The following is an 18554-nucleotide window of genomic DNA, read 5'->3' as shown; positions in this document are numbered from 1 at the left end:
CAAATATAGGCTTCAATCCTGGAGCTAGGGTAGTAGTGTTGATTTTGAAGGTATTACCTGCTGAAGCCCTTATGAACTCAGCACCATAAGACCACAACATACTAAATTGTTTACTTGAACCCCCCTCAACTATCTGTCTTGAAATTTTCCTTGCCCTAAATGCCTTGCACCCTAGGATTTCAGTGGAGTACCTTTGTCTGATATCTGCGACTACCTCATGTAGTTTCATCTTAGTATTATTCTTCAGACCATCTACAATAACCTTAGCAACCCACTCTGCCTTAGCACTTTTGTTAAAAAAATTTCTCCCACACTTGTGTTTTGCATACAGTGTTTTTATCCTAAAAGTTGTGGATGTTAATACTCTACTGCACAAAACTGTATAATTACATTTCTTCTTATCCTTGCAAACCACCTTACATCTATTAGAATCATTTTTCCCAAACTTCACATCCCTTCCATTTAGCATATTATGCTCAAGTATGGCATCCTTAAACTGTCTCAAGGAACGAAACTCCATTCATACTTTGAAGACATAGTCCTTACTTAGTTTATCTTCCTCATTGAACCTTATTACACAAGGCCTTTCATCAGAACTGTCATCTTCAGCCTCATTGTCCAACTTATCTGTCACGTATTCATCTTCAATTACTTGTTGCTTCCCCATTTCTTCTGTGACACATATTTTCTTAACTGGTTCACTTGAGGCACAAGGATTAGATTGAATAATATGATCAACACCAATTTCATCCACCATACCATCCATTTCTTCATCAAACCCTTTCATTCTTTCCTCCTCACTATCATCAAAATGCATATCCCTAACTGACTCATCACTTGATTCATCATCATAGTTATCCTCATCACCTAGTTTACCCTTCCTCCTCTCTCAGCATCACATTGATGCTCAACAACAAACATTGTTAACTCAGCAGCATCTGAGTCATCCCTAAATGGCAATAAATCTTCTTTAAAAGTTCCATTTTCAGGTTTCCACCACATCTTAATAGTTTTTTCATCAAAATCAGGTTCAAAGGTTTTCAGTAAGTCACGGGCTTCAAAAAACGACCAGTAATCTATGTCTTGGTTGTTAAACCCTATTACATCCCCACCATCGTATCTAATGTCTGGATCTTTCACAAAACATCCTTTTATATAAAACGCCACTTTAAACATGATCATTTCCTGTGCCATGCATATTAGGGTAAAAAATTTAGGTTGACATCAAATAAATTACGAACCCAGTTTGGGCTACAGTTAAAATACGAAACCCTAACAATACTAAATTGGGAGAAATGAGTTTACCTGGGACCATGATAATGAAGACGACAATGAGAGTGAAGGGCCATGCAGAGACAAGAAAATGAAGCTCAAGGAAGCTGGGACCACCAATGGAGATGAACAACCACGCGCAACTAGGGTTTTCTTTTGGGTTTGGGGAAAAATGAGTTTGTGAAGATAACGTTGCAACATAAAGTATTTGGAAAGGATTAATTGATTCTTTAATCCATGCTGAAAACTTCAAATTTTTTCCAAGTCAACTATGCCACGTCATCCACTGTTAGAGGAAACTAACACCGAGGAAGAAATATCGTGACGTCAAATTTTGCAGGGACCGTGATTCTAAGAAAATTTGTACAGGGACTAAAAGTGCAGGGTCTCGTATTTATAGGGACTAAAAACATATTTAACCCATAAAATTATCGCTAATTTATATAGTGAATTATGAATATATTCAATTCTTGAATCATAGTTGAGTCTAAAATTTTGATTATATTTTATTTATTGGTTATATTTAGAGTTAAATATGTTTTTAATTCTTACAAAATGCATAATTTTTAATTTAGTATCAAAATTATTTAGTCTTTACTTGCATCTACAGGGATTAAATAGTAGAACAAAAAACACTTTTTATATAAATGTTAATAAAATTATGAATTAATTCTTTTTTTAATGTTTAAATTAAATACATAAGGTTTCCTTTAAAATTTTATAATTTTTCATTCAATTTTTATTTATTCTCGCCGCTTCGTAGAAATTACTCTAACCCGGCTATTTGATAAACTTAACTGATGAATTTTGTTTATTTATAAAAATATATGATTTTATATATGAGAAAATGTTTATTGGTTAGAGGTATTTTTCTAAATAAGAAATTTAGATTATTAAATACTATTTTTCCTCTTATCATTTAATAGTATGAATCAATATGTTTGACTAATAGTTGAATATGACTTTTGATTCAAGACAACATCATAATTAATATCGTTTAATTCGCATAATATGCTCAGTAGATTATGAATTAGCCCTTCAATTAAAAGTAAATTATTGATAAAAACATTATATATTATGCCAGATCCTATGATTCCACTTTTCTGGTTTCCTCTAAAACCCATACTGCCTATTTCCTTCATCTTGAGATTTTGGAACATATGTCTTTCTCTCATTATTTGTAGAGAACAACCACTACAACTAGTGTTTTAACTCGGTTGCTAAAGATATCTCATAATCATCATCATCATCATATATTGTGTCGTCAAGTTGCACTTCATAGGATGTTGAGGCCATTAGTGCAACATTGACATGTTCATCTTCTTCATTATAGGATTCATCTTATTGACATCATTTGCATGTGAGATATTGCTTCTTTCCTCAAAATTCACTCTTCTTATATTTCTCTTTTTCCATGTTGGAACATTCATTTCTAAAGTGCCCAGTCTCTTTGCATTCATAAAAAAATGATCTTCTTACCACCTTATTCCTCGTCTCTTTGTTCTTTGAAACACTTCAACTCCCTATTGGGAGATTGATTTTTTCCCTATGGCCCATAAACATTTTACTTATCTACATACATGGGAAAGTTCATCATCTTCTAATGCATCTTTAAGATCTTTATCTTTTGATTCTTCATCATCATAACTTTGATCTTTTTTCTTTTAGACTTAAAAGCAATAGACTTTAGCTTCCTTTAAAGTTCATTTTCATCAATATTTATATCATGACTACAACAAAAATTAATGAGTTCTTCAAGAGGGGGTACATTTATATCTTTTGATTATTCAATATTTGTTACCTTTGGTTTTCATTTATTTCACAGACTTCTAAGGATTTTCTTAATTTGATCAACAATAGTATAACTATAGTTTAACACCGATAAAAATTTGAAATATAGAAAATATGGTCTCCACATTTTCATTTTCTTTCCCTTTGTTCAACTTACACTTCTTTGAATTATTTCACTTGCGAGTTTCCTTAATAACATGCTGAAAATCGTATCATATTCCTTGAAAGAATTGACATTTATAAGAGAACTTTTGGCTTTGTGATGCAACTTGAAGGTTTTATTTTAAGCATCATCCAAGTAGAATAGATCAATAATTTTTTCTTTAGCATTTTTTTGGATGATCATAGTTGTTTCGCAATAACTTCCATAGTTCTAGATCTTGGAAGATAAAGAAACAATAAAACTTCCATATTTCTCCATCAAACATAGAAGGTTTGATTGAGTAAGAAATGTTGATTCCTTCATTGTTATCATTTGTATGACCAATCGTGTTTTTCTCAAAGATATTTTACTCTTACATTGTTGTGTTTAAATAAGATATTGGAACTTTGATGCCAATTGAAAGTGAGAAAAACACAATAAAAAAGGGAGTTTGAATTGTGTTGGCATAATTTTTAAACTTTTTTGGCTAGTATCAAATGAAACTCAAGTCAATCCCAAGTGTTGAATGATAAAGAGATAAAGGAAGAGATATTAAACATACAAAGTTTATTCTAGTTCACCCTCTTAACTCAAAAGATACTTTCAATCCCCTCACATTGAGATATTTTCACTATAATCAAACATATTATAAGACCACTAAGATATTTCTTGGTCCAATTGATCAATATCTTAGATTCTCTAAATAGAAAAAAATTATCCCAATTTGATCTCTTTGTTGCCTCAAAGAATCTAGGTTACACTTAACCCTTTGAATAATTATAATATAAATGGATAAATGATAGAGTGTTTACAAATATCACTCAACAGAGGATGTAAACATATTTAAGTACAAATACAAGTGTTTTGATATTTCAATAAAAAAACATATACAATGAAATCACTTGCTTGCTTCTTTCTTTTCTCAAATTTGATTTTAAAATATTTTTTAACAATATGTTTCTTGATTTGGTGAGATGTTGGATAATTAAAAAATTGAGAAATTGAGATTTTATATAGATTCTTTTTGTTATCGTCAAAAATAACTAACGTTAAACTATAAATTTTTTCTCTAATATTGTGTTATCGTAAAAAAATATATTAAGGAGCGTTGTTCTTTAAACCATTCTTAGTTTAATATAATGTGTCCCCATAATAATACTTCTGACTACACTTGTCATGAGATCTCTAGTGTGTTGCGAAAGTATCATTATCCTGCTTACACTTGTCATGATATTGATGGTTTGATTAAACGAATGTTTCTTAGAAAATATGATAAGTGTTTTAGAGACTATTACCCTAATTTTGTGTGTGCATAATTTAGTTCTCCATAGCCTGTTTGATCAAGTATTTTGCATGTCCATAAATTTTTTGAAAAAGACTTATTCTCCATACACATTATTGACAAATGTTTTTTCTCTATGGAATGAAGATGTTGGATTTTCACTATCTTGATATATTTAAGTTGTTCAACACACTTTAGTCTATTTTAAGCTCTTTGTTACTAATCCTTACATGTATTGATTCTTCGACGACTTAATTTTCAGTTTTATAGACCCTATAATTTTCAGAGTATTTAGAATATCCTAACAAGATATACACTTTTGTGCTCTTGAATAAGATTTTTTAGAGTTAAATATGTTTTTGATCCTTTTAAATATCTCAAATTTCATTTTTAGTCCTTATTAAAAAATGATATATTTGAGTCCCTACAAAAATTTTATACATGTAGTTTTAGTCCCTGTTGTTTTTTAAAATTTTGAAAACTGTTTAATTATCCTTAAACTTTTAAATTTTAGAATAATTTTTTTCTTACATGTTTAGAATATTATAAAATATCTCTTTATCAAGTTATATAGTTTTTTAAATTGAGAAGAATTAATTATGAATCATATCATACATCATACATAATAATAAAGCAAAATGAGTTTTGGGGCAATTTTGACAAGTGTCATGCTCCCATCAATTCTCATGTTTTACAAACTTTCTTAAAAAGGAAAATTTTTATTTAAAAGATAATTATCTTTTTATTAATTATTTTATTTCTTAATAATCTATTTATTTAATATTTTTTGTAAATATAAAATTCATTATTACTAATCTCTACTATCAAGATTGAATGTATTCAATTTATTGTGTTCCCCGTAGAGCTCTCTACATTCCAAAACATCTAAATAACGATGAAAACATAAAATACATTATTGTCTCATTAATGTTTTGTGTCTTACGTTAATATAAATTAATAATTCTTCTTCAGGCTTCCACACATATTTCCCTTTTGCTGAGCCTACCCATTCCTCTTCTCCCACCACACATCCACCATTATCTGTCACTCTTATGACTCCATCATATTTCACTGTTTATTTCTTTAAAAATTAATTTTTTTTCATTTTCCAACTTCGAAATTCAGATTTGTTTGAACATAGATTTTCTATTCATGTTTAGTTTCTAATACTAATATGATTTTTCTGACATTTGGGCTATGTTGCAAGTTTTTTTGGTAGATGGGAGCTGCTCCATAAACCTCTGAAGCAAAACACATATCTAACCTCTTCTGTCCCAAACGTACAGATACGGTCAACAATCATCTCATCCGCCCCAAATTCAATGGAGAACAATCTCAGCAACAAACACTCACCTATATCACTTGGAAGCTACGTAATATCTCTCTCTCTCTCTCTCTCTCTCTCACTCTGATGCCCTTCTCAACTGAGATGCCAACACTGTCATCGCTTTCCATTTTTATCACATAGCCTTGATGTAAAGTTTAACTAAATTTTTTACTAGACTTTTTTTAAAATACTTTGATCTTGCTGTAAAATATTTGTAATCAACGGGAACTCAATCACAAAACAGGAGTGGACAAGACTTGCAACTTCGTCAATGTTAATTCTTTTGTAATTTATTGATTTGTGTTTTATGGGAATGTGGAATGTCCAACATTTTTGAGAAGTTTTTCTAATCCAGTTATTAATATTATGCGGTTTATTTTATATACTACATATGGATGTACCTATTTTTTTTCCAGAGAAAAGCTTACAATTGAAACACTCATGAGAGCTTTTAACTAAAAAAACTCTTTCAAATAATTTTTCTATACAAACATGTTCTCATAGCCTCAACAAAATGATAATAATTCATATGGTTATCATATTTTCAGGTAATTAATATGTGTGACCGATAGAAATGCATAACCTCTAATAAATTGGCAAGGAAACCAGAAATTTGTTGCATTAAATGGACAATTTTTTTTTATGGATAATTAATGTAATTTATGGTAAAGAAAGTCAATAAAAAAAATTATTAATAATTAATTTATTAGAAACTTTGTGTTTGAAAATCGTGCATTGATTTGATTAAAAGTTCATAATTAATTTATTAATCTATTTTTTCAATACAAATATTCCATTTATATTTTCTTAACATGTGCCCTTGGGGCACAAGTTAGCACTACCCTAAGTTATAAATATTTTTATAAACGGGAAAAAATCAACCGATGATACAATTATTTTTATAAACTGTTATAAGTTATAAATATTTCTATAAACGGGAATAGTCAACCGATGATACAATTATTTTTATAAACGGGAATAAGTTTCAAATATTTTTATAAGCGAGAAAAAGTCAACTGTTGATACAATTATTTAACGAGTTAATTTTTTTTTTAAATTTACACAAATTATTAATAAATTAGAAATGTCCAAATTATTTTATAATTTACAAATAAATTTAGTTAAGTAAAATTTTTTATGTATATTATTAATAACAATAACATTTTATCTATACAATGGTAATCTAACTATAAGTAAAATTTGAAAATTATAAGTGTTTTTAAAATGAAATTTTTTACTAAGAAAATATTTAACCCGTGCCTCGCACGGGTCTAAGTACTAGTATTTAAAATTTCAAAAAAAAATGAAAAAAGTAATAAAAATTTCGACTTAGAAATTAAATTTTGAGTTTCTTTTTTTCCAGAAACTTTATATGATGTTCTAAACATGTATGTAAAATAATCATTCAAAAATACAAATCAATTTAGTAACAGGGATTAAAACTACGTGCATAATAATTTTGTGGGGACCAAAACATATCATTTTTTTAATAGAGACCAAAAACATATTTAACCCAATTTTTAAGGTGTTCTTTGGTTTATAGCACGTACAACCAAATTAATGAAAAGATGTAAAATATTGGATAATAAAGAGTCTCATATAATACAATAGAAAAAATAACATAACATTAATACTAACTTTTAAGTTTGATTGATCTTATGAAAGTAAGCATTAGTTTTTTAGGAATTTTTTATTAGTCATTCATAATATTCTGACCCTCTTTTTATGACTATTTATTCATCAGAGAATTCATAAGATTAATTCCACGTGAACATGAGTCTTTTTTTATTTCCTTTAGATCCAATATTCTTGTATATATCTATCTCTAGCTTGGGACATTCATTTTTGAAGTATCCAAGTTATTCGCATTCATAACAAATGACATTCTTGTCAGATTCATGTCTCTTAGGTCCTTGGACAACTTGAACTCCGTGTTGGGATATTTATTTTTCCTTCTGACCCATAGACGTTAAACTTGTCTATATACGAGGGAAATATCACCATCTTTTGATTCTTTTATAGGATTTTCATTTAATGATTATTCACCTTATAGAGCTTTAATCTTCTTGTTTTTAGACTTCAAAGCAAGACATTATGACTTCCTCTAAAATTTATTTCATAAGGTATATCTGACGACTACAAAGGGATATAATGAGGTCTTCAAGGGGGGAAGCATTTGATCCTTTTTTCTTCTTCAATTTCAATTACATTTGGTATCCAATTCCTTGGAAGACTTCTAAAGATTTTCTTTGACATGATCAATAATAATATAGCTTTTGTTCAACACTTAAAGTATGGATACTTAAGTTTGTAATATAGAAGAATAGTCTACATGTTTTTATTTTCTTTCACCAGAACAACTCCTACTTCTTTATCAAACCATTTGTTTTAGATTCTTTCATAGTTAAGACACAATGAATCTTAAATAGTTTTGTTAATTCACTGTTAGACATATTACCATACTTGTTGAAGTAAATATTATTTAGCATCATCCATGCATAAGGGATAAAAAAAATTGTCTTCGTCATTTTTAGGATATTTATATCCATCTTTAACTAACTTCCGTGTGTATATATATATATATATATATATATATATATATATATATATATATATATATATATATATATATATATATATATATATATATATATATATATATATATATATATATATATATATATATATATATATATATATATATATATATATATATATATAGGACGACTCAAATGAGAATACTTGGTTATTATGAGAAATGAGAACAATGAATCACGACCATTAAATTTTGATTTTGTTGATTTTAATGGACTTGATTGGTTTCTCTTTCTATGATCCTTAATATTTATTTTAAATCAATATAGAAAGAGAAACCAATCCAGTCCATTAAAATCAACAAAATAAAAATTTAATGGTCGTGATTTATTATTCTCATTTCTCATAATAACCAAGTGTTCTCACTTGAGTCGTATATATATATATATATATATATATATATATATATATATATATATATATATATATATATATATATATATATATATATATATATATATATATATATATATATATATATATATATATATATATATATATATATATATATATATATATATCTTAGGAGATAAAGAAACTTTTAAATTTTCTTTCCAATAATCAAATATTTCTCCATTAAACATTAGATGTTTGATTGAGTAAGAAGTGTTGGTTCTTTCATCAATTTCATTTTTAAGAGCCTCTATGTTTTTCTCAAAGATATTTTAGTCTTACATAGTTAAGTGTTTAAAAAGAGACCAAAGCTCTGATACCAACTAAAGATGAGAAATACACAAGAAAAGGGAGTTTGAGTTGTTTTGACCAATTAAATAGCTTTCTATATGTTTCAAATGATACTCAAGTCAATTATAAATGTTGAATGATAAGTTCATAAGAGAAGAGGGTTTAAACACACAAGTTTTTTCTAGGTTTACCACCTTAAGTCGGAGTTTCGTCCCGTCCATTCACAATGAGATATTTTCATTGTAATCAAACATATTACAAGATAACTAAGACATTTCATGGTCAAACTGACCCATATCTTAGGTATCACAAATGCAAATAGGGATGACAAGCACACCCAAACCCGTGGGACCCACCCGCACCCGAACCCGAGTCAACAGGTGAAAACCCGAGTTGACTGGGTTTGGGTTTGGGTTCGGGTGCCACCCGATATTTTGGGTACGGGTTTGAGTAGTGTGAAACCTGCACCCGAAATAGGGGTGTGCAAAATAACCGGTTTCCATAAACTGATTTAAAAAATTTGGTGGACCAATTTTAAAAGCCCAAACCATTTTGCATAAAAACTGACCCAAAACCATTTCATTGAACCAAATTAAAACCGGTACCCATTATAAAAAACCAATTCTTAAATGGTTAACTTAATTTTCTCTCACTTGCATCAGTTTTTTTTCCATTCAGTGCTTCTTCATTTTTCTTCTTCACTCACTATTAGTGCTCCATTACCGTTTTGATTTTTTAAGAGAATATTTTGTCATTTTACTCAATATCAAATTGATTTTCTATCATCCTATTTTTCACTTTTCTCCTATTACCATGAGATCTGCTATGTTCATTCTTGACAACAAAATCTGAGTTTTGTTTTTCTTGCTGGTAAGCTCACCTATATTATTAACCAGAAAATTCATTATTCTAGGAAGCTATGTTACAACATTTAATTTACTCATGGAAGACTTTAGCAATTTAGTTAATCTCACTTTCTTTTAATTTCATTGAAATCAATCAGTACTGGTTATTTTATAAAATTATTTTATTTAAAAAAAAAAAGTTTTGAGAGAACCAGTTTAAAACCAGTTTTATTGTTAAAACTAGTTTTTATGAATAACCGGTTTAGAACCGAACCAATTCATATGTAAACCGGTTTTAAAAAAATTAACTGGTTTTAATAAAATGGTTTTAAGATCCAAACCAAACCATACATTCGGTTCAATTTGGTTTGGTTATTGATCCATGCACACCCCTAACCCGAAATCACACCCGCTTATGTGTGTGTGTATATATATATATATATATATATATATATATATATATATATATATATATATATATATATATATATATATATATATATATATATATATATATATATATATATATAAAATAAATAATATATAGTGGAAAGTTGTAGGAAAAATGTATTTTATGTATTTTGCTGCGGGTTTGGGTTTGGATGAAAAAACCTGAACCCAACGGGTGTGGGCGTGGGTGTTATTTTTCCACCCGAACAACATTTAGGTTTGGGTTCGGGTTCGGGTGCCGATTTCGGATGCGGGTCTGGATAGTATGGAACCCGCACCTACCCGACCCGTTGCCATCCCTAAATGCAAATAACTTATCCAAACTTGATCTCTTTCTCTTCTCAAAGAATTTGACTAACATTTAGCTCCATAAGGAATACAATAAAATAACTAAATCGAGCCATTTAAATGGAGGGATTAAAATATGAGGTAAATCCGAGCCATTTATATATGAGGCATTAAATTACACCCGAAGAGTTACACCACGGATACACTCACTCGTAACTTCATTTTGTTTTTTTTAAATCAACAGTTGGATTGAAAGTTGAAACATAATATTATATCGATCATACCTATAAATTTTGAGATTAATGTATAATGATTTACCATACGATCAAGATATCCAAAGATTAACATTAAAATGAACTTTCATATCACGTTAATTTTAATGTAATTCAATGACATAGTAAATAATTATAGATTAATCTGAAACTTTATAGGTATGATCTATATGATATTATGTTTCAATCCAACAGTTGATTTTAAAATATATTTATTCGCAATGAAGTTACGAGCGAGTGTAACTCGTGTTGTAACTCTTCGGATGTAATTTGATCCCTCCTCATATATAAAATTTGATTTTAAAAAGAATCACTTATTTCACATTTTCTAGATTTTAAAATTTGTCTTTTAAATTCATCGATCTAATTCAATACCAAACATTTGATTACTACTTTCAATAAATTTAATATAATTTTAATGTATACTATGTTTCTTTCTAGCTTCTCATTTTCCGTACTATCCTTAACACTTAATTTAATCACTTGCTTATAGGATAAATTAGTTATCTCATCGTCATGTTCTTCATAAGCAACTTTAAAGCATACATGTTCCTCTTTATCTGATTCCATTGATGATGTTCTTGAAGATGCTTCATGTGTGTCTTATGATGAAATTTGGGATGAATCTTTGCAGACATTAATACACGAATATCTGGTTGATGAATTTGAGGTTTCTCCAATTGATTCTTCATATTTGTTTCATGTGATGCTTTAAAAATTTTGTATGTAGGAACAAAATCTTGATATGATGATTCTTCAAAGATTCTTCTGATCCATGATGATTCTCTAAAAATTCTTCTGGATGATGATTCCATAGAAGATCCTTCATATTTCTTTATGTAGGTCTTTTAATGAAGATGAAGATGAGGATGATGAAGTTTCTAATGTACCTGGATTATTTTCTTCATATTAAGTAGCTGAATTAACTTTTTAATTTCTAGGAAAATTTCCTCTTTTTGGATCTTTTTTGAAATTTGTCACAAACTTTTCTACCTTTGGAATTAAGTATCGAATCTGATTATTTATACTAGTTCTTGAATTTAAGGTATTTGTTAGAAACAAACTTTTTGATGTAACTTTCAAGTATTCAAATGTTTTAGAACCATCCTCAAAGATTATTCTGTCTTTCACTTGGCGTCTCTTCTTCTCGAATATGCATGTTCATCATTTCTTGATTGATCTCGAGAAAATCTTCACAGATCATTCAAGAGTCTCACATGCTTATTTGATAGTATTATAGTTAACAACATATAAATATTCTATAGTATTTTATCTTTTTTTTCTTATCTTTTATGGTCATAAATTACTCAGTATATTTACTACTTCTATATTAACAAAATAGTAGGAACAAACATATCATTTTTAATAAATCTCATAATTCAAAATCAATAGCTTCAAAGAAAATTTTCATTCTTAATTTTCATATGATAAACCTTTTACCCTCAAATTGTGGAGGTGTGTTCATAAAATCTTCATACTAAAATAAGTATGAAGTCACCAAACAGTCACAAATTCCAAGAGGTCCCGTAGCTCAGTTGGTTAGAGCGTTGGTCTTATGAGCCGAAGGTCGCGGGTTCGAGCCCCGCCGGGACCATTTTTTGCATTAGTTATCTTAATTTTAGTAACAAAATGTATTTTCAAATATTTCGCAGGTTCGAGCCCCGTCGGGACCATTTTTTTCATTTGTTATCTTAATTTTAGTAACAAAATTTATTTTCAAAAATTACACTATATAGCAAGAAGAAGAAAGAAAGTTCTAGATCTTGTTCACTTGAAGAACGATAATCGTGGAAAGTACAAGAGTTCATTTGAGAATTATTGTAAGACCTATAGAATCTTACATGAGAAAATACATTCCAAAACTTCTTAGATGAAAGAGTTAGTTTAAAGGATAAACATAATTGAACTACTATGGATATAAAAACCTAAATTCATACACATTTTATCTTTAAGCACTTCGCCCCTACACACCTTGTGCTTGGGCAACTATTTACTGCCATGGTTTTTTTATTGAATCACTTCGTTCTTATAAATTTCTTGCTTGAGGGACAATGTAATATGTGTCCGTAAAGGCCCAAATCTAGTTGTCATCAACTGACCTCAGCCTATAGGATTAGAACCCCAAAAAGCTCCTAGAGAATACTCAAAAGTTTTAGCTCAATACAAGTGTGCTCAAGCTCAATATGGGCGAGCTCAATCCCAACAAGAGAGAGCTCTCTACATACCCAATTAAGTTTTATTTATAGTGGCGACATGTTGAGATACATTTTGGTAAAGTTAATGAAATTCCTTGGTCATTACCGCACTCCTCAAATTTTAAGAAGTGACTCACCCCATTTTGTCTATTAATAGGTCAAACATATAGTAAATGTAGGAGACCAAGATATTAGTCTCTCTTAAGAGAGCCATGAATATAGTTACAGAAGTCAATAGCTTGAAAAAAGGAGACAATTTATATGTATGAGTAGACAAAAGACCTTCTCGACATATAGCTGACCAAATCCCTTTTATTGTACTTACGACAAGTATAGTTGGCACCTACCATGGGATTCGATAAAACTAACATGACCTCAAGTTCAATCCAGGTAAAGAAGAGGAAAATTAGATGTCTATGAATAACACTAGGATGTCTTTTTCTACTTCTCCCAAAATAAAAATTAAAATGGAATCGTTCACTTTCATTCTCACATGTTTTCTATTATTCACCTCAACATTTCTTCTACTCTCACACTTTCTCATGTCGGAGTATTATTCCAACCGACAATCAACCCAAACCAGCCCCTTAAGTCAGAAGAATACCTATCATCAAACATCGTCCTCACATTTGTGTTTCAAATCCAAGGTCAAAGGGACCCATTTGCCTTATCCAACAAACTATTTCCAGCTTGGCTAATTGCCGTACACACTAATATGGGGTTTAGTCCGATGTGTTAGACAATTTTTTGTTACTAGTTATATGGTTGAAAACATGTTAGGTTGAGGATAAGATATAATAAAGATAAGATGCTTTTGATCATACTATTTAACCAACCAACCAGTCCAACCAGTCGAGTGTCTTTGGATCTTTAAATTCCTAGTTTTGTTAAAAGAAATTGTAACATTAGATTTAGAATTTGTCTTTTGAATCTTGCATTCTTAAATTTCATGCAATATTAATTTTTTTTGGCCTATATGATTCAGGGGTAGGCTTTTATTAAGTTTGAGATTTATATAAATAAGGAAAGATGGAACTTATTCAGTAAGATGGTATCTCTATGACATGTAAAGCTATAGCATAGCAGTAACATGGATTGAGAAGTGAAGTTTATGGCAAAGGTACTATTAAAATAAAAACCTAGAATATTTTATCAACAAATTTATTTATGATATAACCTTGAATCTGAAGATAAGGATAGTTTGATCATCATTGGATATTTGTGATTGTTGAGGATATTCATTTATTGGATTTAACGTTTCTTTGAAGATTAGTTTACGATTTCATAGGTTCATAAGATGTGTGGTGTTGTGATTGGTTTTGACAATTCTAGTAGAAAAGAAGGTGGTTCTTCTCTCCAGATTCATCTTGGTAGTGACGTGTGGAAGCCTTCAAACTTGGAGAGTTCTTGTCAATCTTCACCAATAATCAAGATACTGATAGGATTGAATAAAGGTCATGGTACAACAGAGATTTGGAGCATTTTGTTGGGGATGGAAAAGTCAAGACGATTTCGTGATAAGATTTAGCAAAGAGTTCAGTTCAGATACTGAGTACAAGTCGAGAGGTCCAAAAAGAATATTTTTTTCTTATATTTTTCAGCTTTTTAGGATATTATGATTGTACTGAACTCGTGTAATTTTGTCACATATCATAGTGGAAGACCAAAAAAACTCAATGAAAAATCGTCGAAGAGTGGATTAAGCTTAGCGAGGACGATAGTTAAACCACTATGAATCTTGGTGTACAAGAATTGCATGCCATTAGAATTTCTTTTGATGGCGATTAATTTGTAAATCATAGATTTTGTTGGAATCGAAACTTTAAGTTTTCCTTGTTGAATATTAAGTTAAAAACTGTAATTGTAGAATCCATATAATGTTGATATTGTACAAATACATATCTTGTATGTATGTGTATGTATGTATGTGTGTGTGTGTGTGTGTGTGTGTGTGTGTGTGTGTGTGTGTATATATATATATATATATATATATATATATATATATATATATATATATATATATATATATATATATATATATATTCAATACATTGCATTGGTTGTATATTTTGGTAGATTTTGTAATTCGATCTTGATTGCTTTGTGTCCCTTTTAAGTCGTTTTGTGAAAATTCCAATTGATAAGTATAATCTCTTTCCTACACTAGAATTTGTTTTCGCCAAGAAAATCATTTTGTTTTTTAAAACTCTTATAAAAGTTTTTCAAACAATTTTCAAGTAAGGTTTTATTTGGGTGGTCTATCCATCGCCTAGACCATTGAACACTCATATTCTTGCTCAAAAAAACTCACTTGTAACATACTAATTACGATGTATTTTTTGGCATGTGATGTAATTTCAAAGAGATTTCAATAAAAATACAATTTGTCTTATTCAACAATTTGTCTTATTCAAAAATAAGAATAATTTTTATTTAAAAATGCAATTTAAAATGATGGTTACTTGAATTAAAAGATTCACATGATTGAAATCTTCAAACTAAATGAGTTATACAAATGATTAGGTAAGCCAAACCTATGAAGTCTTTCCTTTGTAGGTAGTTTCCTATGGCATGCCATCCACATATTGCTCTTCTCCTTGCTACATTACCATACATCATTTATTTCCAAGGGACATCCTGTACTTATCCTATTATCGCCTTATACATTCTCCTCGTGTTATACTTATCTTGTTCCAAGAGTCCGTGCCACTCAGGCAGGTTGGAGATCTCTTCCCTCATCCTCAGCATTCCATTGATGCTATAAGAAACATACCCTCTAATATCCACCTGCATCACATCAGTCCCTTTTAAGTAATAGCTATGCATCCAACGAATCCATAAACTATCAGCTTTGTTATTAAGGTTCTGTAGATATTTGGCCAAATAGGCTTTATTCCAAACCTGCAATGCAATGATATTCAGACCATCCTTGTTTTTTTGAGTGCAAACATTACTCCAAGCAACCGGGGATTTGTGAGAAGTTATATGAGAACCAGACCATAGGAAGGTTCTGCGTATACCTTCAATTCTTTTAAAGATATGTTTTGGGAAAGGCATACATTGGAGCCAAAAGTTACTCGTTGCAAATAAGACACTTTGGATTAATTGTGTCCTGCTTGTAAAGTTAAGGAGTTTGGAACTCCAGTGCCTAATTCTTTGAACCAGTTTATCAACTAAGCTAAGGCAATTACTAACTGTCAATTTCTTGCTAGATAGAGGAACGCCTAAGTACTTGAAAGGAAACATGCCCTCTTCAAACTGTGTGTTTCTCAGAATATCCAGCTTAGTGCTATCCTCTACATTGCCAAAAAACATTTTACATTTGAGGGGATTAACAGATAATCCCGTTGTATCAAAAAATTACTTTATGGTCTGCATTGCCAGGTTCATTGATCCAGCATCTCCTCTAGTGAAAATCAATAGATCATCTGCAAAGGTCAGCTCCACAATCTTAAGTCTTTCATACTTTGAGTGATAGTTAAAGTTTGGATTTATACCCATTTTCTCCAGGAGCCTATGCAAATACTCCATAATCAAACAATAGAGGTGACATGGGGTACCCTTGCCGCATACCTCTTTTTGCTTGCAGATGTTCAGTCACCTCTTTATTAATGTTGTATCTATAAGATACTGTACTCACCAACTTCATTGTCCAATTAATGAATATGTTTAGAAAACTAAGTTCAACCATGATATCCTCTAGGGCTTGCCATTCCACACTATCATAAGCTTTTTGTATGTCCAACTGGAGCATACACCTAGGAGGGCCTCCTTTGGCACTATAACCCCTTATCAATTCAATTGCAATAAGGACATGTTCATGCAGATGTTGACCTGGTACAAATGCAGCTTGACTAATATCCACCATTTTTCCCAAAACCTTCCCTAGCCTATTTTTCATCATCTTTTAAATGATCTTTAGTAGGGTTTAGCAACAAGATATAGGCCTATAGTCTTTCACCATATTAGCTGCATCATGTTTAGGGATCATTGTAATCAAAGTTATATTGACTTCTCTGTACATTCTCTCCTTCATGAAGAATTCCTGAACAACATCTATTATATCTTGTTTTATGATATGCCAAGTAACCTTGAAAAACTTGGCCCCATATCTATCCTCACCAGGTGCAGTGATATCACTGATCTTCATTAGGACCTGGTGGACCTCCTTTTCTAATACATTTCCTATAAGCAAGATACGCTGCTCAATACTCAGTTGGCTTACCTCTCTCATTGCTAGGATATCAATTTTCTTGAGAGATGTTGCAGTTGTTCCCACCAATCCCTTATAGAATCTCACCACTTCTTTATCTATTTGGTCATTGTTGGTAAGGATATTCCCTTCTTGATCCTTTAACATGTTAATGTTGGTTTGTCTAATTTTGCTTTTAATGGTAGCATAGAAGAAGGAATTGTTGTTGCCACCTCGCCTTATCCTATCTTAGTTATATGTCTAAGCATCTCTTCCTCAATATTGGCTAGTGAAAAAACTTCTTGTCTGCAGCTTTTCACCTTCATGTTTTTTCTATTATCCATTTTGTCACTAATGAGTTCCTCTTGGGCTTTGCACAAATTATCCCGAGCATTTTCCAGTTGTTTTTTAATCCCCTAGAAAGTTTTGAAACCATCTATGATAACTATTTGCAACCTTTGAAGTTTCCTCCATACTCTGAACATAAGTCTTCCATCTATATCTTGAATCCAGTTGTCTTCCATAGCTTTAAGAAATCCTTCAGACTTTGTCAAGATATTAGGATATTTGAAACTTCTGTTTTCCCCTGCACAAGAACACAATTTTACATATATAAAAGTGCATGGTCTGATATTCTTGGGGCCATCACTGTCAGTATACTCTCAACATTCTGTTGATGCCAGCAACATTCCCTATAAGCATGCCAATCCTCGAGTATATAATGTTGTTACTCTGATTGTTTGACCAAGTAAAATTGTCACCTATGCTAGCTTTCTCTAACAGACTAACCTTATCCATCATATAATTTAGGTCTTTAATTTCTTTCTTCTGCACAAGATTTCCACCTATCCTATCCTGCACAATCAAGACATTGTTATAGCCCCCCATCAAGCACCAGAGACCATTAACAGTGCTAGCCATATTATCTATATCATTCAACAAATTTTTCCTTTTTTCCAAGACATTGTGAGCATATGTTGCAGTACAACACATTCTAAAATCACCATTACTGTTATATATGCCAAAGTGTACCATTTGGTCAGTGATAGCAACCTTCTTAATATGCATTTTATTCCTATCTCAGAGGATTCAAAGTCTATCATTTTCATGATAATTGTAATTTTCATGATAATTGTAATTTTCATGATATTAATTGTATACACAATTATAAATATTAATTTTAGATTGAAACTATAATTAAGATCATTTTTATTATATA

The 18554-nt window shown here is 30.3% G+C and overlaps 1 protein-coding gene and 1 non-coding gene across 2 annotated transcripts; one reads left to right on the top strand and one right to left on the bottom strand.

Annotated features, from left to right (window-relative positions):
* The first annotated feature begins 12468 nt into the window (after positions 1 to 12468).
* On the top strand, positions 12469 to 12542 carry TRNAI-UAU (transfer RNA isoleucine (anticodon UAU)). Its single transcript has one exon. It is a non-coding gene; the product is annotated as a tRNA-Ile (tRNA).
* A 4529-nt stretch (positions 12543 to 17071) lies between these two features.
* Positions 17072 to 17503, bottom strand: LOC131622271 (uncharacterized). Its single transcript, XM_058893296.1, has one exon. The coding sequence runs from the start codon at positions 17501 to 17503 to the stop codon at positions 17072 to 17074; it is 432 nt and encodes a 143-aa protein (XP_058749279.1).
* Between the last annotated feature and the right edge of the window lie 1051 nt (positions 17504 to 18554).

Source organism: Vicia villosa, unplaced genomic scaffold (genome assembly GCF_029867415.1).
Source record: "Vicia villosa cultivar HV-30 ecotype Madison, WI unplaced genomic scaffold, Vvil1.0 ctg.000029F_1_1_1, whole genome shotgun sequence".
In the NCBI taxonomy this organism is placed as follows: domain Eukaryota; kingdom Viridiplantae; phylum Streptophyta; class Magnoliopsida; order Fabales; family Fabaceae; genus Vicia; species Vicia villosa.
This window is presented reverse-complemented; position numbering and strand designations above follow the sequence as displayed.

What these genes read in the sequence shown, in the direction of transcription:
- LOC131622271 (XM_058893296.1), bottom strand. Translation starts at nt 17,503, where the DNA reads ATGTTAAAGGATCAAGAAGGGAATATCCTTACCAACAATGACCAAATA.